General features: G+C 40.4%; 1 protein-coding gene across 8 annotated transcripts in view; it reads left to right on the top strand.

The window, feature by feature from the left end:
* Positions 1–15,787, top strand: part of Zfand4 (zinc finger AN1-type containing 4) — a 45,185-nt gene extending 29,398 nt beyond the window's left edge. For 4 of the 8 annotated variants that reach the window (XM_090346803.1, XM_090346802.1, XM_090346807.1 and 1 more), the window contains 4 exons: positions 8,828–9,955; positions 10,805–10,859; positions 12,826–12,943; positions 14,314–15,262. In XM_090346803.1, the coding sequence (XP_090202929.1) occupies positions 8,828–9,955; positions 10,805–10,859; positions 12,826–12,943; positions 14,314–14,449 (1,437 nt within the window). In that variant the 3' untranslated portion in view covers positions 14,450–15,262. Of the gene's footprint in view, positions 1–8,827; positions 9,956–10,782; positions 10,860–12,825; positions 12,948–14,313; positions 15,263–15,539 lie in introns of those variants that run through there. The other 4 variants (XR_016537869.1, XM_090346804.1, XM_090346805.1 and 1 more) reach the window with 4 other exon arrangements.
* The last annotated feature ends 10,179 nt before the right edge of the window (positions 15,788–25,966 follow it).

The following is a 25,966-nucleotide window of genomic DNA, read 5'->3' as shown; positions in this document are numbered from 1 at the left end:
ATCAAAACAAAACAAAATAACCCTCGGAACAGCACCCATGCTCTTGAGTTCAAGCCCCAGGACTGGCACGAAAAGTAAATAAAATAAAATAACAATAAAAAGTTTGAATTTTTATACCTGGCCATTAATTCTATTTTTATTGATACTTTACAGTGTCATTCACTCTAATTTGTTTCTTTCTCATTTGTATAAGGAGTCAATCAGGTTTACTTGTGTTTCGACTTTTATCAACTAGGCTTTGAAGATGATTATTTAGAAGGCATAATCACTTCTTTTAGGGATGGCACACCTAAATAAACTTACACAATCATAGGATGGTATATGTGTGATGTAGAGATCATACTACATAACTTTATAGAACATTTGAACCCCTTGCATTCCATTACTAACATCCTAGTTTGTGCCACTTCCTTGTCAATCCTTGATGTTGTCAATTGTTTCATTTTAACCATTGTGATAACTGTATCATGGTTTTAATTTATATTTCTCTAATAAGGAATAATGTTGACTTTCCCATGATTATTGGAAGGGAGATATGCAGGACTTTTGCTCACTTTTCAATTGGGTTATTTTCATTGTCCATTGATTTTTATCTCCATATTGTATGTATGTATGGATCAACATCTATGGATGGATGGATGGATGTCTGGATGGATGGATGGATGGATCAATCGATTGATCAATTGATTTCTCTTCCTCATCTACCATCAGCCTATAATTCAAGCTACTCAGGAGGTGGAGATCAGGAGGAACACAGTCCCAGACAATACTAGGCAAGAAGTTCACAAGACCCTATCTCAAGTATACAGCTGTTATCCCAGCTATATTGGAACAAAAGAGGACCACAGTGTAGACGGGTCTACATATACACTGAAGACCTTAGTCCAAAAATAACTAGCCGAAAAGGGTTGGCTTTTTTGCTGTAGGCGGTTGGACACCTGCCTAGCAAGTGCAAGCTCTGAGTTCAAACCCCAATATTGCCAAAAATTTTTTAATTTATTTATTTAATTATTCATCCATTTACTCATTCATTTATACCCTACTATGATGCTCTTTCGCATGCTTTCCAAATAGCTGGGATTGCAAGCATGAGCTATGTGCCATGCATGACTTTAATCATATTCACTTCTCCTGTCCCCATCAATTCTCTTCCACCCATCTTTTCAAATACTCCCCTTCTATGTTCAGATTTGTTTAAATTCTAAATCATTCATATAAGAAGAGAAATTAATATTTCTCTGAGTCTAGCTTGTTTTGCGTGACCTGATGATTTCCATTTCCAACCATTTTCCTGCACATGACATAATTTCCTTCTTCTTTATTGCTAGTAATATTCCATTATGTGTACATATGTGTGTGTAGATATTTATGTCCCACATTCTTTATTCACTTTTCCATTCTTGTGTTTTATTTTGCATTTTTCTGCCACTCCTGGGCTTGAGCTCAGGGCTTGAGCACTGTCCTTGGACTTTCTCAAGGCTAGAGCTCTACTACTTGAGCCTCAGCACCACTTCTGGCTTTTTTCTATGTATGTGATACCAAGGAATCGAACCCGGGTCTTCGTGCATGCTAGGCAAGCACTTTAACCACTATGCCAAACTCCTGGCCCTTATTTTGCATTTTTGAAAGCTTTAGTAAGAAAATGTATTCATTTATATTTTTAGTTTAGGACCAAATCTGATCTTGTCCCTGTGTACTTAGCTGCAATAGATACTCAATTAAATGACAAGACAGAAGAGACTATACTTAATGTTGTTATTAGTAAAGCAAATTTGTGCCAACATTAAGAGCTTAAAAAAAAACCAACAACTATATAACAAAAAGATCTGTTACAATAGTTCCTTCCTTATAGGAGACAAAATAAATTTAGCACTTGGGGATTTCGGTGACAGGACATTGGGGTTGAAACCTATTGAGATATGTGTAATCCACCATCACAGCCAGTCTTCCAGGAAGAGCTGCAAAGGACGCATTGCTTTCACCCCAGGTGTAGCCCAGGGTGGAAAGGGATCACAGTGCTAGGAAGCAAGATAGGCAAGGATTTATTTTAGTGTTACAGGATTAAAGCAGGTAGAAAAAGAAAGAGAAACATTTCTTGCTCCCCTTATAGGAAGTGGGAATTAAAGATTCCTCTATTTTACCTTTTGAATAATAAAAAAAGAGGTCCAATTCTTCAGAAGTGTTATCAGACTTTTACTGAAAACATGCATATACAGTTTAGGTTAACTAATATTTCTCCTGTTTGCTTTTTTTTTTTTTGGTCAGTTGTGGGGCTTGGGCACTGTCTCTGAGCTCTTCAGCTCAAGGCTACCTACCACTCTACCACTGGACCATAGTGCCACTTCTATTTTGGTTTTTCTTTCAGATTTTTCTTGCTGATCTATTTGTATGTTAGTTCTAGACATGACATTGATCCCAAAAGCTAAGCATATATCCATTCCTTGCGATCCATCTACCACACTTACTAAATTTGTCATTAATTCAAATTTTGACCTCCTTTATAATATTTCCCAGATCTCAATAACATGCTTCATAGTATTTTGTTTTGTTTTGTTTTGGATCTGGAATTCTATTAACAACATCACCTGTCCAGGCATAGTAGTGTGTGCCTGTAATGTCAGCTACTCATGAGGTTGAGGCAGGAGGATCATTTGAAATCATTTGAACTCAGAAGTTCTGGACCAGCCTGAGATTTCATAGTGAAAAAGAACCATGCATTGTGTTTTGTTATAATATTACCTTATGTAACACATCATATTGTTTCCTTAGTTCCTTTCATGTAGAACTCTTTCTTAGGGGTTGGAAACATAGCTCAGTTGGTAGAACACTAGCTAGTAAGCAGAAGGATCAGGTATCAAGTTCAATTCTCTTCTTCTCAGACCAAAAAAAACCAAAAAAACAAAAACCAAAAAAACACAAAAATCAGGGAGGGTGGGGAGAGAGAGACACACAGGGAGAGAGAGAGAGAGAGAGAGAGAGAGAGACAGACAGACAGACAGACAGACAGACAGACAGACAGACAGAGACACAGAGAGGGAGACAGAGAGAGAAAGAGAGTGAGAGTGAGAAAAACAGAGACAGGCAGAGAGAGACAGAAGAGACAGACAGACAGAGACAGATGCAGAGAGATAGAGACAGAAAAGAAGGACGGTAGGAAGGATGGAAGGGGAAGGAAGGAAGGAAGGAAGGAAGGAAGGAAGGAAGGAAGGAAGGAAGGAAGGAAGGAAGGAAGGAAGGGAGGAGGGAAGGAAAAAAGGGAGGGAAGGGAAGGAAAAGAATTCTTCCTTAATTTAGACATTCATTTCAAATGTTTATTTATTTATTTGCCGGTCATGGGTCATGAACTCAGGTCCTGGGTGTTATCCTTGAACTTTTTCTCTCAAGGCTAGCACTCTTCCCACACTGAGCCACAGTGCCACTTCCAGTTTCTGGTGATTAATTGGAGAGAAGAGTCTCATGGACTTTTCTTCCCAGGCTGGCTTTGAACCGTGATCCTCAGATCTCAACCTCCTGGTAGCTAGTATGACAGGCGTGAGCTGCCAGCTCCCAGCCACATCAGATGATTTTTTATGAGTGTAGGCTAGTTGTTTGAGAGATTGTCTCTCAATTTGGATTTATTTTATGAGTTGATTATGAGTAGATACAAGTTAAACATTTTAAGTATAATTTTACTGTTACTATTAAAAGGTTGTAAAGAGAGGTACCATTTTACAAGTCAGGTAATGAATACATTTCTTTTTGACAATATCACCCCTTCCTTCACTTTCTCCCAGATTCCCCCTTCAGTCCCTGCCTACAAATTGCATATATCATTTTCTACATAGTATCTACAGAAAACCTTCCTCCTCATTTCTTCATGCCACCTTCCTCCCTCTCAAAAGATGAAAAGCAACAATAATAACCAAAAAAATGAAGTTAAACATTTTTGGCAAGAATATTACACACATTATTAATGTATCATCAAAGAATGTCAACTTGTAATATTTCTATATTTTCCAGAAATTTATAATGTTCATATTTCCTCTTTAATGTAAAAGTAATCCAAAATATCTGATTTTTTTCTGGTGGTAAGGTCTTTTTCATTTCTGACTTCATTTTGCTTTCTAGTTTATTGTATGGAAACCAGACAATATGGTTTATATTTATAGTTTATAGGATTTTCTTTGAAATCTAATGTCACTGTTATGATGTTACTGGGATTTGAACTCAGGGCTTCATACTCACTAAGCAGGCACTCTACCTATTTAGCCATGTCTCTAGCCTTTTTTGTTCTATCTATCCATCTACCTACCTATCTATTTTGAAATATCATCTCACATGTTTCCCGGACTATTCTGTATCACTAGTTTTCTGTTTACATTTCCCATTATAGTTGGAATTCTGAGCATGTGCTATCAGCTCTTGGTAGAGAAGGGATCTCACAGGCGTTATATCCATGATGGACTAACCTCAAACTAGGATCCTCTTGATCTCTAGCTCCTGAGTAGCTAGAATTAGAAAGTGTGAGCTACTGGTACCGGACTTTCGAATGAACCATGTATACTTTAAGTAATTCAGTCTCCAAGTTAGTGTAAAAGTTTGATATCTGTAAGACATACCTTATTATTACTTGTGTCATTAACCCAGTCCTATTTTTTTCAAGTTTTTTTATTGTGATTAATAGAAGGGTTACATTATATTCACCAGATAGAAGGTGCATTACTTCACCAACATTGATACCCTTTCGCATGACTTGGTCCCCATTTCCCTCCCATCCTCCCCCCGCTTATCTTGATTTCCCCCCTTACCTATCTAATTTCAAATAACCAATTAAGCACATATAAAATATATCAGATAACAAGGTGAAAAATTGTAACATATGAGATAACCAAGGGATGGCAAAAGAGATGAGCGATGACATAGTACATTAAGGACAACAGTCACTCATTATATGGCTTTTGTTTCCTTATCCTGGAGGTCCTTATATTTAGTGTTGTACTATTTGGCCTAATGTCTCTAGATTTTGTTCTATTGTAAATCTCTGCTAGGAGAGCCCAAGGTTTCGACTGATTATGACAAATGAGGGAGACTATACCCAGTCCTATTTTGCATTGGTTATTATTATTAATTTTTTTGCCAATCCTGGGGCTTGAACTCAGGGCCTGGGCATTTTTTTGCTCAAGGCTAGCGCTCTGCCACCTGAGCCACAGCACCATTTCCTGCTTTTTCTGTGTATGTAGTACCAAGGAATTGAACCAAGGGCTTCATGCATGGTAGGTGAGCACTCTACTGCTAGGCCACACTCCCAGGCCATGATTGGTTATTTTTGAGATAGGGTCTTGCTTTACTTTGCTCATGTGAACTTCATTCTTCCTGTTCATACTTCCCTCCATCATTGAAATGACAGGGGAGTACCACTGTACCCAGCCATTGATTGAGACATGTAGTCTGAAGAGCCTTTATTTTGTTTGGGTTGATAATCCTTCTGATCTCTGCTTCCCAGATCACTGCCAGACCCACCACCCTCAGTCATAATTTTTGTTCTGAGGAGATGGGTGCTGTGTGATTTGATACATAAATATTCATAACATGTTTTCTAATTTTGTTTTTGTGCTGCTAATTTTGTTGTTGTTATTGTTGAGGGGTAGGGGCAAAAAGGAGAACTTGGGGCCTGAGCATTGTCCCTGATCTTTTTGCTCAAAGCTGGCACTGTACTACAAAGCTACAGTTCCACTTCTGGTTTTCTGGCAGTTAAAATAATTTTACACACTTTGAGCCACCAGCACTAAGCTATGCTGTAATTCTAAAAGTTAAGAAATACTTCCTTTTTGTCACATTCATTGATTTTACTTTTGAATTTTCCTTAACTGATACGAGGCCCAGGCCCTTTGGTATGACTTGATTTTTAACTAGTAAGTAACAAATAGAATAAATAGAGTCTGTTTCCTCCTCTTTTGTTCTTATTATATATAATATATATACATATATATATATATATATATGTTGTTGTCGGTCATGAGGCTTGAACTCTGGCCCTAGCCACTGTCCTTGAGCTCTCTATCTCAAGGCTAGTGCTCACTTTCGAGCTACAACTCCACTTCCAGTTTTCTGATTGGAAATAAGAGTCTCACAGGCTTTTGTGCCTGGGCTGACTTAGAATCACTATCTTCAGATCTCAACCTCCTGAGTAGCTAGGATTACAGGCATGAGCCGCCAGTGCCCAGCTTTTAAAAAAGTTTTAATATTTCTATATTTTTAGAAAAAATCACTCCTGATATTTTAGTTTTATTTATATTATTTGTTTATTAGTTTAAATCATTTAGTCTTTATATTTTAGTTTTATTCTGTTTACAGACGCTTCCCTGTACCCTGTACTTTTTGATGAAAAGAAACTCATTTCTAAATTCCTATGGAAAATCTTGTAATTACAATGATACAAGAATTTCTGGGTGTTGCCAGTGGCCAACTTATTTTCTTTATGAATGACTTGAATTTCTTTCTTTCTTTTTTTTTTTTGCCAATCCTGGGTCTTGAACTCTGGGTCTGGCTATTGTTTGGGGGCCCTTTTAAGGCTAGAGCTCTACCACTTGAGCCAGAGCATCACTTCTGGCTTTTTCTATGTATGAGGTGAAGAAGAATCGAACCTGTGTCTTTGTGTATGCTAGGCAAGCACTCTACTCCTAGGACATGCTCCCAGCCCTCTTTTTTTTTTTTGCCACTCCTGGGCTTGAGCTCAGGGCCTGAGCACTGTCCTTGGACTTTCTCAAGGCTAGAGCTCTACCACTTGAGCCTCAGCACCACTTCTGGCTTTTTTCTATGTATGTGGTGCCGAGGAATTGAACCCAGGTCTTCGTGCATGCTAGGCAAGCACTCTACCACTAGGCCAAACTCCCGGTCCCCTCTTTTTGTTTTTTAACCATAATGATTTTAGTTAGGTATGACTTTGAATCAGTTTTCACTATATTCTTTAAGCTCTTTTTATTTTGTTTGAGATTGAATTTTGCTGTGCAGGAGACCAGGGACTCAGTGGTCCATAGGATAGAAGGTATAGAATACTTTTATTTCATTTATTTACATATTTACTTATTTATTTTGTCAGTCCTAGACTTGAACTTCAGGGCCCGAATGCTGTCCCTGAGATTCTTTGTACTAGGTGGTAGGTTAGCATTCTACTTACTTGAGCCACAGCACCACTTCTGGCTTTTTCTGTGTATGTGGTACTGAGGAATTGAACCCAGGGCTTCATGTATGCTAGGCAAGCACTCTACTTCCTAGCCCCAAGTGTTGTAATTTTTTTAAAATTAAGATACAGAAAGATCCTCAGATTTTAGCAATTGGATTTGTGTGTGCATGTGCATATGTGTGTATGCGTGTGTATGTGCGCACATGTCTGTGTGGTCTATGCTGTACCTTGGCCTAAACTTAGAGCTCGGTACACTCATACCTCTCTCTCTCTCTCTCTCTCTCTCTCTCTCTCTCTCTCTCTCTCTCTCTCTCCCTCCTCCCTCCCTTTTTCCCTCCCTTCCTCCCTCTCTCCCTCCTTCCTTTTCTCTCTCTCCTTCCCTTCCTTCCTTCCTTCCTTCCTTTTTTTTTTAAATCAGTTGTGAGGCTTGGACTCTGGACCTGGTTGCTGTCCCTGAGCTCAACTAGTATATGTGGAATTACTTGGACTTTATGATATTTTTAGTTCATTTTGTATATCTTATATAATAGGGCTAGTATGTCATCTCATATTTCACCCCATCCTGACCCCTGATGGTTGCCATTTTTTTTAACACTTATCTTTAGTTCTCCCCTTCAACTCAGGGCCTGAGCACTGCCCTTGGGCTTTCTCAAGACTAGAGCTCTACCACTTGAGTCACAGCACCACTTCCAGCTTTTTCTATGTATGTAGTAAGTACCAAGGAATCGAACCTGGGTATCTGTGCATGCTAGGCAAGCTCTCTTACCACCAGGCTAAACTCACAGCCCATCACCTTCACTTTTATTAAAACTTACGTATGAGGAGGCCTCAAGACCATTCCTCAAATGTGTTGATGTGTTAGAAGATTGACAGGACTCGGGTACATCGTGTGTAACTGTATTGTGGCAAAAGTTTACAATGCAAAATGTACAAAGGGAAGAGGAACATGGAGCCATGTCCAGAGAAAACTCAAGCCCAGACTCACCAGGACGCCTCAGGGCATGGGTTCAGTTCCTCTGTCAATGACCTGTGTGGCCAGGGATGAGAAGCAAGGGCCCATGGAGACCCCGTTTGCTGGGGTTTCATAGGGCATGCCTGTGGGGGCGCCCCTGGCTTGGCGTGTACAGTTCCCGCCTCCAGAAAAGCAGGCGATCTGTGTAGAGCATGCTGCTGTCGCACAAGCAGCTGGAAAGCTCGGCTGTCTCAGCCATGGGAAATACAGGCTCCCAGAAGTCAGGGAAGGGCTGGTCTAGCCTGTGGTCCCTTTCAACAATGGCAGTTGAGGCCTGCCAACTCCTAAATGCCAGCCTCCACCAACGATCAGTCATCCTCTTAGGAAAAATTGTTGAGGATCTGGAAGTCAGCAGAATCATCCCTAATATAACCAATGTTTTCTTTTCCATCAAACTCTGAGAAATAGTACTGAAGACAATAAGTAAAACAACTATTGTGCTTGACCATCTTCAGGAAACTATACTCAATAAAGCAAGACAGCAAATCGTTCTCAATCATGATTTTAGGATTTTAATCTTGAACCATTTTCATTAAGGTCATAAAAATGCCCATGAGTGTCGTTGGTAAGTAACGTTTTCTTTCACTCATTTGTGTTCCTAGGCAGAGACAGAGACTATGTGAAGGAATGATATGTTCCCTCTTTGCTTGCAGCCTAAGAAGGTTGTCAAGGTGAAACCGCGCCCGCCTGTGGCTCCCCGGCCGGCCAGCAGCTCCTCAGCGGCGACCCGGCACCGGCTGCTCCGCGTCCTGCCGCACATCGGGCAGCCCTGCCCGCCTTCCCCGGTGGCCGCGCCCCCGCCCGAGGCCCCCCGGAATTCAGGTGTGACCACGCAGTCCCCGGCCAACAGAGCCCTGCCGCCCGCCGCGGGCCCAGGGCCCCGCGGGGAGGAGCCCCGGGAGCGGGAGCCGCGGGCTCACCTTCGCGCCACCAGCCGGCCCGTGCCGCAGGCGCCCCGCGCGGAGCCTGCACCCGACCGGGAGCTCGCGGACTGCGTTCTCCACCTCGCGTCCTCCCTGCCCCGGCGGACGAAAGCCTTCTCGGGGACCCTGCCGCCGGGCAGCGATGGCGTCCCCGCCTCGGCCCCCGGTCCGGACGCGCGCATTCCCGCAGAGCCGTCCGCCGCCGCAGGGTCGGGGTCCGCGCCGGCGGCCCGGGGCGCTGGCGAGCGCCGGGGCGGCCTGGACGGGGCCCGGAAGGCCAATGCCGAGGTCGCTCTCAGCACCGGCCAGAGAGGGGTACGAGCCCCTGAGGCGCACGGGAACCCCGGCTCCCGGGCGACCAGCGGCGAGCCCCACGGCGCCCCGAGTCCCCACAAGAGCAGGCTCCTGTCGCCGCTGCGCTGCGCGGGCCCGGCCTCGCTGCACCCCGCGCTACTAAAGCCGCCACGGCCGGGGGCCAAGGCCCCGCCGTGCGCCCCGCAGAGCGCGCGCCGCCCGCTGGACCCGCGGGCCCCCGAGGCCGCCTTCCCGCGGACTCCGCGCCTCCGCGCCGTCAAGGTGGACTCCCCCGGCAAAAGGCCCGACGTGATCTCCAAAGGAGAAGCTCGCGACATCACGGAAATGGCCAACAAGGCCTCCAAGGAGCCCGTGGGCTGCGTCAATAACATTGGGTTTTTTGCATCGCTCGCGCGGAGCGCCAGCAGAGACAGTGTGCAGAGCACTCGGGGCTCCAGCCGGCTGCGGCCCTCCACCATGGGGCTGGCCTCCAGCCTCCAGCACTTTCAGGAAGACAGCGCCAAGAAAAGTCCTCCCCAGAGTGAACCCATGGAGGGTTTTCTAGTAAGTGTTCTCCTTTCCGTGTGTTTGTTCCCTCTTGCAGTGGCTGAGCCTGTTTAAAGCTTGGTTTTTGTTCAACGAGAGAGTCCTAGGATGGGATGTTTTTGGAAAAGTTCTGGGGGGGATAAGGGGGATTACCCACTTTGTAGAAACTCTTTTTTAATGCTTGAGTTTTATTTTATTCTGTTTTATTTTGTGCATGGGGTTTGAACTCAGCCTGGGAGTTGGCCCTTACCTCAAGGGGGATGCTCTACCACTTGAATCACAGCTCTACTTCTGGCCTTTTTCCTGGATAATTGGAGATGACAGTCTCACAAATCTTCCAGCCCTCTTAACCTTGGCTTCCTGAGTTGCTAGGATTATAGACGTGAGCTACCAGCACCTGGCTAATGCTTGACTTTTAAATGAGTTAGTCCTGAAACTGTAATATTAAAATTAAGTTCATATGGTTTATCTTTTTGCTTTGCTCTGTTTGAGATAAGGTCTCTCCTAGCCTCAAACCATGTAGCACAGAATGACCTTCAAATCCTTCTGTCTCTGCCTCCCAATACTGAGATTTCCAGTGTTCACTACCAGATCCAACATTATCTTGTTTTTCTCAATGCTAATTTTAGTGCTTTTTCCCCAAAGTAATAACTCTTTTCCGAGCCATCAAATTGTACTGGTTTTAAATAATAAGCACAATGTTTCTATGAAGTATGACACCGATTCCAAGTTAATTAATTTAAAAATAAATACCTTAAAATGGAAACCCAACAGTATCTTCATAATAAAATACAAATATTTCATGTTTGGTGATTTCTTCTATTCTCATTGACTCACCTCTGTAGGTGTTTTGTGTTTTAATTGTAGTCTGCCCGTGGTAGTGGAATGAATGGAAATAATGCAGCAGCAGGGAAAAGAGTTGGTAAGCTTCAGATAATTTTTAAATCAATATAAGGCCAATAATCACACTGTTATCATTAATGTTGACTTTCCGAAGGCATATTAGAAGAAATGCTCTGTGGTATGAACAGGCTTCTTCAGTCCTTAAACTCTTTTCCTTCACAAAGTGATTATATAAACAGACTATTGTTATCTCTTGTCTGGGAAAGAGGTATATGAAAAGATAAGATTATCAGTCTGGGATGTAGCTCAGTGCCAAAGCTCTTGCCTAGCAAGTGTAACGTTCTGGATTCGATCCCCAGTACCAAAAAAGAAAAGACAAAAAATACAGTTAAAAACAAGATTATTGAATAATTTGAATATAGTTCCCAGTGCCTTCTCTGCCCTCCCTGTGGCTATTCATTTTAGGTGCACTGCTGGATGGGTTCTCAGGCATTTCCCTAGAAAGGTGTTCTTGATCCAGGCATGTAGGGCTGGGATGGTGGTAGAGTGCTTGCCTAGCATGCATGAAGCCCTGGATTCAATTCCTCAGCCCCACATACACAGAAAAGGCCTGAAGTGGCACTGTGGCTCAAGTAGAAGAATGCTAGTCTTGAGCAAAAGAAGCTCAGGGACAGTGCATAAACCTTGATCCTTTTGGGATAAACTGGCTAATTCTGGATAAAAGAGAAACAATCTCTAGGACTGGTTCTTTTGAAGGCAGAGGAAGAGGACTGGCTGCATTGTCAGTCTTCCCTTCTCATAGTGGCAGCACCTTGAAGCTGCCAGACTGATGATACAGTCAAGGAATTCAATCATTATATTCATACTGTTTCCTTCTTTTATGTTTTAATATCCAGACCAAGGATAAACAAAACCAGTATCAAAGGAGTGTCCACAGAATGAAAAAAATAACTTTATATATTATGATTGTTTTATAGGTTTATGAGGGTTTTGTTGTTGGGTTTTTTGGTGTAATTTTTTGTTGTTGTTTGTTTTTGTCAGTTGTGGTGCTTGAACTCTGGGCCTGGGCACTGTCCCTGATGTCTTCAACAGCAGGGCTACCGCTCTACCCCTGAAGCCACAGCGTCACTAGTGGTTAACTGGAGATGAGTTTCAAGGTCACTGGGGCTGGCTTTGAACCAAGATCGTCAGATCTCAGCCTACTGAGTAACTAGAATTACAGGCATGAGCTACCACAGCCGACTGTTTTTTGTTTTTAAAGACACTTGGAGATTGTTTTCTACTCCTTACTCTAAGGGTCAAGTCTTACTATATCAAGTTATCTTTTTACTTTTTTAAAAATATTTTTATCTGTAACAGTTGTACAAAGTGGTTCCCATTTGACACTCCAATTTGTGAGTTCACTGCATCTTGATCATCATTCCCCTTTATCTCCTGCACCCCTCAATTTTTCTACTTTCACAGAGTTTATATTGAATATTAGGAATGTACTCTTCCCTCCCCATTTATCTTATTCGTTTTTTCTTTCTTAGCTTGGTCTTGCTGGTCTTGAATTCACCATTTTCCTGCCCCTGTTTCCCAAGCGCTGCAGTTACTTACGTATGCCACCATGTCTGGGCTTCTTACCTTTTTGTTCTTGTGCCAGTTCTGTGGCTTGAACTCAGGGCTTAGGCACTGTCCTTGAGCTTCTTTTGCACAAGGTTAGCACTCTACCACTTGAGGCACAGCCACGACTTTTTCTGAGTCGTTTATTGGAGATCTCATAGACTTTCCTGCCTGGGCTGGATCCACACCACAGACTTCAGATCTCGTCCTTCTAGGTAGCTAGGAATACAGGCGTGAACCACCGGCACCCAGCTTCTTAACTATTTCTAAGTACAGTTCAGTGATATTGAACATATTAAATACATTCATAACTACTAGGTAACCATCAACTTTCCAAATATTGATCTAAGACCAGACTGATTTGTGCTTTTGCTTACAAGTATTCCACATTTAGAATTTTGTACCTGTATTAATCAAGGTGTTTTTTTCCCTCAAAACAGGAGAATGCATTCATCACCTCCCACCCGTGAAAGCCCCCCTTCAAACAAAGAAGAAAACAACAAAGCATTGTTTTCTTTGTGGAAAGAAAACAGGACTGGCTACTAGCTACGAATGCAGGCAGGTTGGCCATCCAGAGAAGCTGAGATACTTTTATTGTGTTGACCCGTCATGGGAATAATGCAAAATAAGACATGACTTAAATTGGCATTCATTACATCAAGGTGATATTCAGATAGCAGCCTTCAGATTCTTTCCTAGTGGCTGGAGTAAAACAAAGTACATAGTTCATGAGTTTCCAAAGGAACAAGCACACCCTCAAGCTACCCATTAAACTAAGAGATTTATGCCAATGGGAGAATATTAAATAGATTGGTTTTGGTTTGAATGTTGTCTAGAAGAACCTCCTTTTTTAATGGGGCTTGAACTCAGGGCCTTGCACTGTTTTAGCTCAAGGCTGGTGCTCTACTACTTGAGCCACATCCCTAGCCTGGATTTGTGCTGCTTATTTTAGAGACAGAATATCACAGACTTCTGCTCAGGCTGGCTTCCAACCTCCATCCTCAGATAGTTCCCTGAGTAGCCAGGATTACAAGTAGCCACAGCACAGGGAATAAGATTCTCTTTTAAAGTGAAAAAGAAAAAAAAAGACTAAAGTGAAAGTTAATTTATATACATTTTAGCAATAATAGGTTATAGTTACTTCAAAAGAGTTGCATAATGTATTTTCAAAGAATGAATTTTTATCATAATTAAGTGTTATGTCACCACTTATTGTTATCTTCCCTTATTGTTGTCTGCCCTTAAAGTGAAACAGACACTGAAAATGACTTCTGCTTTTTAGAGTGGACTGTGTTCTAATGAAAATAATTTACCTTGTTGCTAGAACCATTTTTCAAGTTCTCCCATTCATGGTGTAGTTAGATTTTACATCATTTAATATTTTTGTCGATCAAGGAACTTGATTGGGCCTGGGCTATGTCCCTAAGCTCAAGGCCCTACCTCTTGAGCCACATCGCCAATTCCGGTTTTCTGGTGGTTAACTGGAGATAAGAGTCTCACAGACTTTTTAGTACCTGAACCAGGATCCTTAGATCTCCACCTCCTGAGTAGCTAGGTTTACAGGTGTGAGGCTCTGAGCCTGTTCTTAAATTTTTTTTTATGAGACTGAATTTCTGGGAAACTCATCAGGTATAGGAAATACAGTGGCCTTGCTTATCAGTTTCAGTTTGCATACTTTGCAAAGGGCTACTTATTTCCCTTTTGTATTTCATACTGTATTCTTTGCTAAACTGCCGTCCATATAAAATTGGCTTGTTCTTTTGGAAGGGCTCTGTGCTTGTGGAGTGGAAGGGAAATGTCTGCGCTGACATTACTAAAGAGATGCAAGGGGCTCCAATTGGACTGCCTGAAGTCAAGCTCTTCTCTCCTAAAGAGATGAGCCTTTCCTAGAAATGTAATTGTTCATGTCAACTTTTTTTGTGCTTTAGATGTGGAAACAACTTCTGTGCATCTCATCGCTATGCAGAAACTCACGGCTGCACCTATGATTACAAGAGTGCAGGGAGAAAATATTTGCAGGAAGCAAATCCTGTGGTTAATGCACCAAAGCTTCCAAAAATCTAACTTTCTTCTGCACCCCACTGATCTGCCCGAGGAATCGCATTATATTGACAGAAGACATGTTGCTTAGACTGCATTATTTTTGTTCGGCTCCAAAAGATTTGCCAAATAAGAGCATATAATGCATACCGTTGAAGAATGAGAGTACTCCTGTATTTGATGTCTTTATTCTTTGGTAAATCAAAACTTTTAAAAGTAGTTTTAAAAAGCTTTCCACTATAGCTTTGTTCTTACATGTCTGTGTTAAGTGTTTTATATTTGATATTACGATTTTACTAGACAAATCTTCAAAAGATGCACTTGAGGAAGCTACTGTTGGCTATGTAACTGAGCTTCCATGCTGTACAGAAATGAGTGGTCATGTAATGGCGCTATTCAAAGTGACCATATTTTGTCTGTATTTCTTTTTTGAGGGGGTGGGGTAAGCAGGGATATTTTTAAGATCCCATGGGTGAAAGTTTATGAGTTTACTGGCAAGTTCTTTTTATTTTCAAACTACTTTTTGTAAAAAAAGAACATTTGGTTTTCCAGTGTGGTTTTTAATACACACGTATTTATATATTTCTTCCATATTTAGATTAGCATTCAGATATGTATCCATTCTCTAAAACACATCATGTTAATCATAGTATATATTTATAAAATACTACTTTTTAAAAGGTAGTTTTTTTTTACAAGACAGTGTCCTACTTGTCATTAAATATGGGAACCACCTTTTTTTTTTTGAAAAATGGCTACACTTGAAGTAAAATCTTACAGCTTGGCTTGTTTTATATGTTGAGTGCTATTTCCAGAAGAAATTCAAATAAATATTCAACTTCACTATGAGTTTGATTATTTGATTATTTACAGTAAACTTTGTTTTATAAATACTTTTCTTTTATAAAACCACTAGTTAAATAAATTAGTCATATACTCAGCTTGGTACAAAAGCATTCTTTTAGGGTTTAAGTATCCCCCTGTTCTCATCTCATATGTAATAAATGGATCATCTAGATTTATGGGCTAAGGCATACTTCTATAAATAATTCTATAAATATGAATGCATGCAGTAGGCTTATATATGCTTTGTGTTTTCTGTTTTCTTAAGTAGAAATGAAGTAAATAGTCAGAAAGAAGAAAGATGTTGGATTTCATACACTCATCACATTCCTGTCTCTCCATAAACCAGGAGTAAAACCTCAGCCTAGTGGCAAGAAGCAACACATCAACCTTGCCATTAGCCAGCCTTCTAGAACAGAGAGGATAATTTAACTGAAAAATTTTATGTGATTAAAATCTGTAACCAGTGACCGGACTTCAGATGAGCAAATCTCAATGCAGAAACACATTAAAAAAAAGAACAGGCAATATAACACCTCAACAATTATACAATAATATAATTATATAATAAACTATTTCAGTGATAGTGAACTGGGGAAAATCTCAAATACTCCACTCCAAAGAAAGATAAGAATGGTTAATGAAATGAAGGCATAAATATATAATATGGTTAACGTGTATTTTCAAAAATGAATACATATTTGAACGCCAATTTAAATAAGAAATACACAAGAACTATACTGGAAAGCCAAAAATTCTTTTTTTATGAAAAGTAGTTCAAAATTAAAATCCAAAGAGAATATAAATAACTAGATAGATGAATTTAAAGAGGATATAAATAAGAGGTGAACAGAATAAGGAAGATAATGCAAGACATAAAAAAAAATTCAACAAAGGTGCTGGGAGTTTGGCCTAGTGGTAGAGTGCCTGCCTAGTATGCACAATGCTCTGGGTTCAATTCCTTGGTACCATATACATTGAAAAAGCCAGAACTACTGCTGTGGCTCTAGTGGTAGAGCGCTAACTCAAGGATAGTGATAAGGCTTTGAGTTCAAGCCCCAGGACTTGCAAAAAAAAATTGAAATTGATCCAAACATTTGTTGCCTTCAAGAAATAGACTTTACTGAGTAAACACAAGCTTAAAGTAAAAGAAAGAAAAATTTAAAGCTCCCAATAAAATGCTACTACAAAGCAAGCAGGAGTGGGTATACATATATCTGACAAGGTACTGGAAGTGATAATTAGAAGAGACAGGGCATTATATATTGCAAAGGTAATGATGCATCGGGAGAATACAACAGTTGTGAACATGTGTACACTAAGTATTAGCACACCAGGAAGGAAACAATACTGGATAGAAAGGCTCATATGGGCCGGAACACAGCTCACTAATAGGTCATTCAGACAAAAACAACTAGGAAATGTAAGAACTGACCCTAGAGTTCAAGTAGACTAAAACAGAATATTTCACCCAACAGCAGTTCATGGAACTTTTCCAAAATAGGTCATATATAACAAACAGAAGAAATAGTACTCTAAGACTATAAGGAAGTAAAAGTAAAAAATCAGCGAGAGAAAGTAAAGTATTCAAACATATGGGGACTGAACAACACTTTGTGTGTATGTGGTGGAGTGTGTGTGGGGGGGTCCCCAGGGCCTTGAACTTAGTCCTAAGTACTGTCCCTGAGCTGCTTTTGCTCAAGGGTATAGCCCTGCCTCTTGAGCATTGTGTCTGCCTTTTTTTGAGTCATTTGTTGGAGATAAAGAGTCTCATGGGCTTTCCTTCTTAGGTTTGCTTTGAACTACAATTCTCAAATCTCAGCCTCCTGAGTAGCAAGGATTAGTTATACACCATCATCACCTGGCAAAATTCACTTTTGATCGATGGGCTGACAAGGAAATAGGAGGGACCTTTTTATTAAAAATCCTGGAATTACATGAAAATGAAAACAACTTCTCAAGACCTTTGGGACAAGATAAAAGGAGTACTAAGAAATTTTGTAGCTATGAATGCCTAAATTAAAAACAAGATCTAGGCAGGCATGGTGGTTCACCCCTGTAATCCTACCTACTCAAGGGGCTGAGATCTGAGGATCAAGATTCAAAGCCAGTCCAGGCAATACAAAGCTGTGAGACTCATCTCCAATTAATCACTAGAAAATGGGAAATGGGGCTATGGCTCAAGGGTAAGGTGGTAGCCTTGAGCTGAGGTTGAGATGTGAGGGTTATCATTCAAAGCAGCCCAAGAAGACAAAATCATAGCACTTTTATTTTCAATTAACCAAGAGAGAGAAAATAAAGCTGTAACTGGAGGCATGGATCAAGTGCTAGAGTACCCCACTATGAGTGAAAAAGCCAGGCAAGAGCATGAGATGCTGAGTTCAAGCCCCAGTATACACACACACACACACACACACACACACACACACACACACACACACACACGCACACACACACGCACGCACTAGCATAATGATCTTCCAGCTTTTAGGAAATAAGCCAAACTCAAAAGCATTAAATGCAAGGAAAACAAAGATCAGGGCAGAAATTAATGAAGACTAAAAGATGAGTACAATGAATCAGTGAAAAAACAGACCAGGTTGATAAACCTGTAGCCAAACTAATGAAAACTGAGAGAAGACTCAAATGAATAGAAATAAGAAGAAAAAGATAACCTCAATGCAGTATCAATGAGGCCCAAACGAACCCGTTTTCTTGTTGAACCAGACAGATTTGAAAAACACTTAAAGTAACCAAAAGACAGAAGACACAATAAAATTAGAGATAAAGGACATCATGAAAAATACCAATGAAAATTTAGAGGGTCATTAGGGAATAATTTGAAGCCTTATATTCAAATAAAATGGAAATCTAGAAGAAATGAATAATTTCTAGATATATATGACTGCTTAAACTTACCTAGGAGTATATAAACTAACCAGTTGTATATTAGGTAATGAAACAGAGGCAATAATAAAGAGCCTTCTATTATCCTGATACAAAAGTATGTAAGTATGGAAGGAAAAAATTAAGACCACTAATTCTCTTCATAAACTGAGATGCAAATTTTTGCAAGATACTTACAAACAGAATTTAACAACCTACTAAAAAGGCCATGGGGGCCACCTTGACTGGTGTGCATGCTTGTAATCCTGGTTAGTTGAGAGGCAGGGAACAGGAAAATTGAAAACATTAGAGATGGGAACACTTTTGCTGTTCAAGGAGCAGCAGAGTTAATATTGTGAAAATGGCTACCTTAGCAAAAACTCAAGAGTGTACTGATTCAGTGTGGCCTCCATCAAACTATAATGTGTTATTTATAGAAATGGACAAATCAACCCTAAATTTACACGGATGTACAAAAGAACCCAAATTACCAAAGCAATTCTGGCAAAAGAGTAATTCTGAAGTTACTTAAATACCAGATTTCAAATTATAATAACAAAGCCATAGTAGAGAAACAGCATGATACCACCACAAAATAGGTATAGATAAGTGAAATTAGAAGACCCAGAAATAAAACCACACAACTTCAGCTAATTTTTAACAAAAGACACACAGTGAATTAAAGTACAGCCTTTTCCATAGTGGTGCAAGAAAATGACATCCACAAATATAAGATGGAGAGCAGACCCCTGCCCCACAACCTATACAAAAATCAGCTCAAAGTGGGTGACAGATCTTGATGTAAAACCTGAACCTTTGAAACACCTATAGGACAACATGGAGGAAATATGAAGACATATTAAACTATTTTCACAATAGGACTTCAACTGCATAAGAATTGAGAAATGGGATTGCATCAGATTAAAATGTTCTGTGCAGCGAAAGGGATAATTTCCAGAATGAAGAGCCAACCCTCATAACCGGAGAAAATATTTTCAAGTTATTCTTCAACAAATGATTAATGTACAAACAAAACTCTCAAAAAATTAACCCCCCAAAATTAAATAACTCAACCAGTCAATCTGTAAATGAATTGAACAGATAAAAGAAGAACAAATGGCTAATATCTGAAGAAATGTTTGATAAAATGTTTAGCCATAAAGGAAATTCAATCAAGATGACACAGGTCAGACAAGAGAAACAAAACAGGTATTGGCCAGAATTTAGAGAAAAGCGCTATTTAAACTTTGATGGCCAAAATGCAAATTGCTGAAACCCCTATGTTAATCATGATGGAGTTTGCTCAAAACTCTGTAACTAGAAATACTTTACAACTCTTCTATACCTCTCTTGTGCCTATATAACAGAAAGGAGTATATGAGAAGTATCTGCACAACATGTTTATTGTAGCACTAAATATATACATATATAATATATTAAATACTACATATATAACACCATATATTACATATTATAGTACTCTACTATAATACTACATATAAATATTACATATTACATATATAATAATACTTCAAACATATATTTATGATTTTGGAATATTGGCCTTAAAGAAACAAGAAATTGTACCACTTGCATGAAAATGAATGGAACCGGAGATCATTTTGAGCAAGATCTACAAAGCTAACTGTCAAAATTGGAATATTTTTGCTTATGTGGCTTAAAACAATAGTTACGCTAGGTGTGGTGGCTCGTGCCTGTAATCCTAGCTACTCAGGAAGCTGAGATCTGAGGATTGCAGTTCAAAGCCAGCCCAGGCACTAAAGACTGTGAGACTTATCTTCAATTAACCATTAGAAAGCTGGAAGTGGCACTGAGGTTCAAGGGGTAAGGTGGTAGCTTTGAGCTGAAGAGTTCAGGGTCAATGCCCAGGTCCAGAGTTCAAGCCCTACCGCAGACAACAACAACAACAACAATAATGATGATGTTAATGATAATGCTGAGACATAAGGACAGGAAATGGTCTGGCAAGGGAATCAGTTGTCTGAAGGGTGGGGAAAGGAGAGTGCTCCATGGGGTGAATACAACAGTGCCTCCCCCTCTGTTTCTCTCTCCCTGTATTTTTATATTAGTACTGGAACTTGAACTCAGAGCTTAGGTGCTGTCCCTTAGCTTTTTTACTCACGTGAGCCATAGGTCCACTTGCAACATTTTGGTGGTTAATGGTAGATAAAAAGTCTCACAGGCTTTCCTGCCTGGCCTGGCTTCAAACAGCAATGCTCAAATCTTAGCCTCCTGAGTAACTAGGATTACAGGCACGAGCCACTAGTGCTTAGCTATTTTAATTATTTGTTTGATGCAGGATCTTGCTTATAGTGCCCAGGCCTTACATAATTCTCCAGCCTCCAATGCCAAGGCATACACCTTGTGCCTGGCTTTTGGCTTTTCTTTTTCATTCTTGAATTGGTCATCTTATTCGATACTATAGAATGAGTGTCCTGATGAGCTGATCCAGATCAGTTGGCCTTATAAATAGAAAAGACCTGAGGAAAGCAGAAACAGCACAAAAGCAGATGGGTCAATGTTCCTTTGAGTTAGGACAGTGAAGACTTCCTGTTTTGAGTCCCTCCTTTTCTCCCCCTTCCTCCACCTGTCCTCTCCTTTTGTAAGATCATAGGAAGCACTTAGCTTTGGCTGGTACAGGGGGTGGCACTACAGCATGACAAATGCGTTTTGTTTCATTCTGTTGGGCCTACTTCTGTACATTCAGTCCAAAACAGTAGTCTCCTAGAAATTTTATTCAAACCACCTACCCTTTCTTTTTTTTTGCTAGTCATGGGGCTTGAACTCAGGGTCTAAGCACTGTCCTTGAGCTTTTTCAAGGCTAGTGTTCTACCACTTGAGCCACAGCACCACTTCTAGAGTTTCTGTAAGTAGTACCAAGGAATCAAACTCAGGGTTTCGTGGATGCTAGATGAGCATTCTACCACTAGGTCACACTCCACGCCTGCACCTACTCTTTTCTTCTCTTTATTTACAGGTGAGTCCTGCATTCTACCCACAGATTTCCTTCCTACCCCTGCTAGTCTCTTCTGCATCTGTATTTCTTTCCTTGTTGCTATTAGGATGGAAATAATTAAGCAGAAAACCACAATTCCACATGCATCAGTGGTTCCATTTTCTGTTCCCCTTTATAGTAAAGCAGAAATGTAGCCACTCAGTCACCATCTCATATCTGGACAGCCAGGCCTTTGACCCCACCATGTTATCTGAACTGATTTGCTTTTAATGCCTAACTGATCTCAGACTTTCAGATCCAAAGATCAATTCTCACTTTACTTCTCCACTGCTGAGGACACATGCTCTTCTGAAATATTTTCTTCATTTCTCTCTTCTGGCTCTATCTCTGGATTCTCCAAGGCTTTTCTGGTTCTCAGTCATCTCTATACAGTGCCATACAACTCATCTTTGGATCTCTCTGAAATTCTGTAATTAATGTCTTAGGTCAGTGACTCATCAGTAGCTATCAGTGTGACTGTAGGCCCCAACTTCAATTGACATAGAAAAAACTCAAGTCAGAGCAAAAACCTTAGAGATATATGTACAAAGCAAAGGGAATAGTTAATCCTATATAGTTAATTCTATAAATTTGCTTCAAGGAATTTTAGTTACATACATGTATTAGGTCAATACATAAAATATATTTTGTATCCTGGGTTGAGGTCAAAGGTATGAAAATTACTTCTTTATGCAATCTTATCTAATCCTGTGGCTCTCAAAACAATGGACAAAATTTATATCTTTACATTTCTCCAAATTCCAGTTTTATGAACCAGCTGCCAACTGTACATCTCCATTTAGATGCCAAAGTGACATGCCTAATTTAGTATATCCTAAATTAAATTCAAATCCTGCCTTCCATATCTCACCCCAAAATTGCACATAAATTGCTCTTGTCTGTCTCAGTATGTATTTCTATTTGCTTGATGGTAACATGGGGTTTAGGTAGGAAGTTAGGAAACTCCATGCCTGTGAACAATGTTTGGTATGTTGAAAAGTCCACTAATATGAACAAAGACCTGTAACATACAGCATACAGTTGTATTTGTATCTGGCAGCCATGATGGCAGATGTCTGGTCTGCAGGCTAATCAATACATTATTAGCATGGTGGCAACATGACAGTCTTTTTTTTTCTTTACCAGTTCTGGGGCTTGAACTCAGGGTCTGGGCACTGTCCCTGAGCTTCTTTTGATCAAGGGATCTAGTACTTGAACCACAGCATCACTTTCGTTGTTTTCTGTGTATGTGGTACTGAGGAATCCAACCCAAGGCTCTATGCATACTAGGCAGGAACTCTACCATTAAGCCATATTCCCAGCCCCTTCATGACAGTCTTGATCTGACCATCTAAGGTCAGACATGTGGAAGAAATTAGCACACATAATCCAATTTCCAGGAAACTCCTCCCTTTCCCAAGAAATGACAACTCCATAGTTTGTAGAAAGGTCAAAATCTTGACAACAGCTGGCCATTCTCAAGCCTGTCCATTCTCCATCTCAACATTGTTGCTTTCACTTCAATAAATCTGCTTCTTCTATGTCCATTCTTTAATTCTTTCTTCCAGGAGACCCAATAACCTTCCATCCCAGGCCCTAGTGGTCCAGACCCAGTGACACTTGTACAAGTCAAAAGCCATAGAGTCAGCCTATTCAATTTCATGTCCTCATCTAAGTTGTAAATCTGATTGGATCTGCCGGATACACACCAAACACCAAGTGAAGCTAAATTGTCATCCACATAGGAAGGTCAACACGAACAAAGAGGAAAGGATACATAATGAAGCTAAATCCTCTTGGTACTGATAAAAAGAAAAAGAGGTATAAGGTACCAGGGGCTCTTTGTAATCTAGCTACTCAAAAGGATGAAATTTGAGTAGGCAAATCTCAAGGCAGCTTGGGAAGGAAAGTCAGACTCTTTAAGTCACCACCAAAAAGCCAAAAGTGGAGCTCTGACCCTAGTGGTAGAGTGTGCTAGCCTTCATTGAAAAATCTCTGGGACAGCACCCAAGCCCTGAGATCAAGCCCCAGGACTGGTACATTAAAAAAAAAGGAGATTTTGACTTTTTTTGTGACTTGTCCAGGTCCCAAATGTCTGTGTCTAAAAGAACTGAAGTTACTGGGAGCTGGTGGAGCCTTTGAACAACGGAGCCATCTTGGAAGTATGCCTTGGAAAAGGATCTAGAGATCTTGTTCCTCCTCTTCTATTTTTCTAGCTTGTGATATATGTGATGTTACTTTTACTATAAAAAGCTGCCTTGTCAGAGGTTCTCTGATTCTTGATCTTGAAGTAGACCCTCTAAAGCCATAAGCCCAAACAGACTTTTTCTCTTTGTTAATTATCTTAAGCATCTTTTTTTTCCCCTGTAAGTTAAGCATTCTGTTTCACTGATGGAAGCTAACTAGTACAGAAGTAGGAACCTTGAAATTGAGGTGCCCTCTATCATAGTTATTCTTTTTCTCTTTCTTAGAGATTCTTTATTACCTTTATCAGTTTTAGTACCATTGTAGAGTTATATGTACTTGCAGTAGGTTTTTACATAACATCACTTGTTTTTTGGCTGGTCATGGGGCTTGAACTAAGGGCCTGGCTGCTGTTCCTGAGCTCTTTTGCTATCACTCTACCATTTGAGCCACAGCTTCACTTCCAGTTTTCTGCTGGCTAACTGGAGATAAGAGTATTGTGTACTTGGGCTGGGAGTTTGGCCTAGTGGAAGAGTGCTTGCCTAGCACGCACAAAGACCTAGGTTCAATTCCTCAGTACCATATATATAGACAAAAAAACTGGAAGTGGTGCTGTGGCTCAAGTGGTAGAGCCCTAGCCTTGAGAAAGTCCAAGCTTCAGGCCTGGTAAAAAAAAAAAGAAAAGAAAAAAAAGAGTATAATGAACTTTCCTGCCTGGGTTGGCAGATCCTCAGATCTGAACCCAGATCCTCAGATCTCAGTCTTCTGTGCAGCTAGGATTACAGGTGTGAACCACCAGCGCCTGGATCACTTTAAAAAAAAACTATAAGGTCTCATGATGTATTCTCACAATCCTCTTGCTTAACCTACTGTTAGGATTATAGCTGAGCACGAGCTATATTAACACATCAAGCAGGGTGGTGGTTGACCTTAGATGGTCAGATCAAGACTGTCATGTTGGGGCTGGGAATGTGAGTTAGTGGTAGAGTTCCTGCCTAGTATGCATAAAACCTTGGGTTGGATTCCTCTGTTCAAACTCTAGGAGGAAGTAGACAATTTCCCTAAAAGTATGAGCTATATATATATATATGTATATTTGTATATGTACACGTGTGAATATATATGCAATCTATACATATGCATATACATATACTTGTATGAGAAGTGCATTAAGAATCGTCATTAACACAAGTGGGAAGGATTTGCTGTTAACCTGACCACGGGCCAGTATTTTTTGTGGATTGAGCATATAGAGTCAGTTTAAGAATTCCTTCCCTGGCAGCTTTACATTCTTTCCATGTGTGCTTTGCTTCCCCAGGAACAATATCTTTCACAATTGTAGGCCAGGTGGCCAGATACCAGGACATTGTTACATTTGAGTTGTCAGTTCCCTTAAGCTCAGGAAACTGAGGGTCTGTACCAATATCCTCTTGCCTAAGGCTTAACATTTATTGAGGTGTGTGTTGTAAACTTTCAAGTGTTGTGCAGGGATTACTCATTTTATGTCATCATCTCTTTTTTGTTTGTTTAGCCTAGGCTAGCTACAAACTTGCAATCTGGCTAAGTCTCAAGTGCTGGAGTTACAGGTGAGTGCCACCAGCTGGCTCATCTTTCCTACAGACAGATGACAAGAGGCTCAAAAAAGTCAAGAGAATTGCCTAGTAGGTCACAATGGCTAAGCCAGGCCTCATGCTAAATTTGTCTGCAAAGAGTAAATGCTTCCTCAGCTTTTCTGCAAGATTCACAGGTGTCTCCAGAACTATATCCTGCCACTTCTACAGTAGAGTGGCAGATTCCACATCTACAAACTACTCCACCAAACCTTTGCTCACTGGGAATGATGTTGGCAGACAGTATACCATTGGAAGGTATTGGTTCTGCCTTATGGATCACCTGCTGCCAAAGGCAATCCAGCAGGTTATGGCAGATGGTCTTGGTAACCTGTTTTCCACAGGAAAAGACCTGTGCGGAGAAATTAATCATTGCATTTCCCTTTTGTTACAAAAAAGGTGCTTGAACCCAGGGTGTTTTTCTCATGGACCTCTCCAGCTATTTCTCTACTTTCAGCCCTTTGCTGGTTAATTGTCCCTCATATTAGTCTGCCAAGGCTGGTTTTGAACCCATGATGCCAGATTTCAGCCTCTTGAGTAGCCAGGATTGCAGGCATCTCTCCTCCCCCAGTCTTAACCTTTGCATTGCCATGTTGCATTCTAGGTGTGTTTTAAAAAAAAAAACATTTTTTTGGCCCTGTCAATTTGCTCTGTACCGTGACAACCATGTATGCAAAATGGTTAGAACTGCTGGAACTTAAACATCTAGCAGTAGATCGCTTCTATAAAATAGAAAAATTATGAAATATTTGTGCATTTCCTTACAGTTTACCCATGAGTTACAAAAATATGGAACCGGATAGACTTTGTTATCATTATTATGGGAGAAATGGAATAGAAAATAAGTGAAACTTGTAACAGTTTGATTTAGGCAAAGTGAAGCTTGTAAAAATGGTCACTAAGAGTGGGGGATATCACTCAGTCGATATGGTGAGGCTCTGAATCAAACCCCTAGCACTTAAAGAAAATAAAAAGTCACTAACAGAGCTATAATCAAGGAAG

Source organism: Megascapheus bottae, chromosome 15 (assembly GCF_031878675.1).
Source record: "Megascapheus bottae isolate mThoBot1 chromosome 15, mThoBot2.hap1, whole genome shotgun sequence".
Lineage (NCBI taxonomy): Eukaryota > Metazoa > Chordata > Mammalia > Rodentia > Geomyidae > Megascapheus > Megascapheus bottae.
This window is presented reverse-complemented; position numbering and strand designations above follow the sequence as displayed.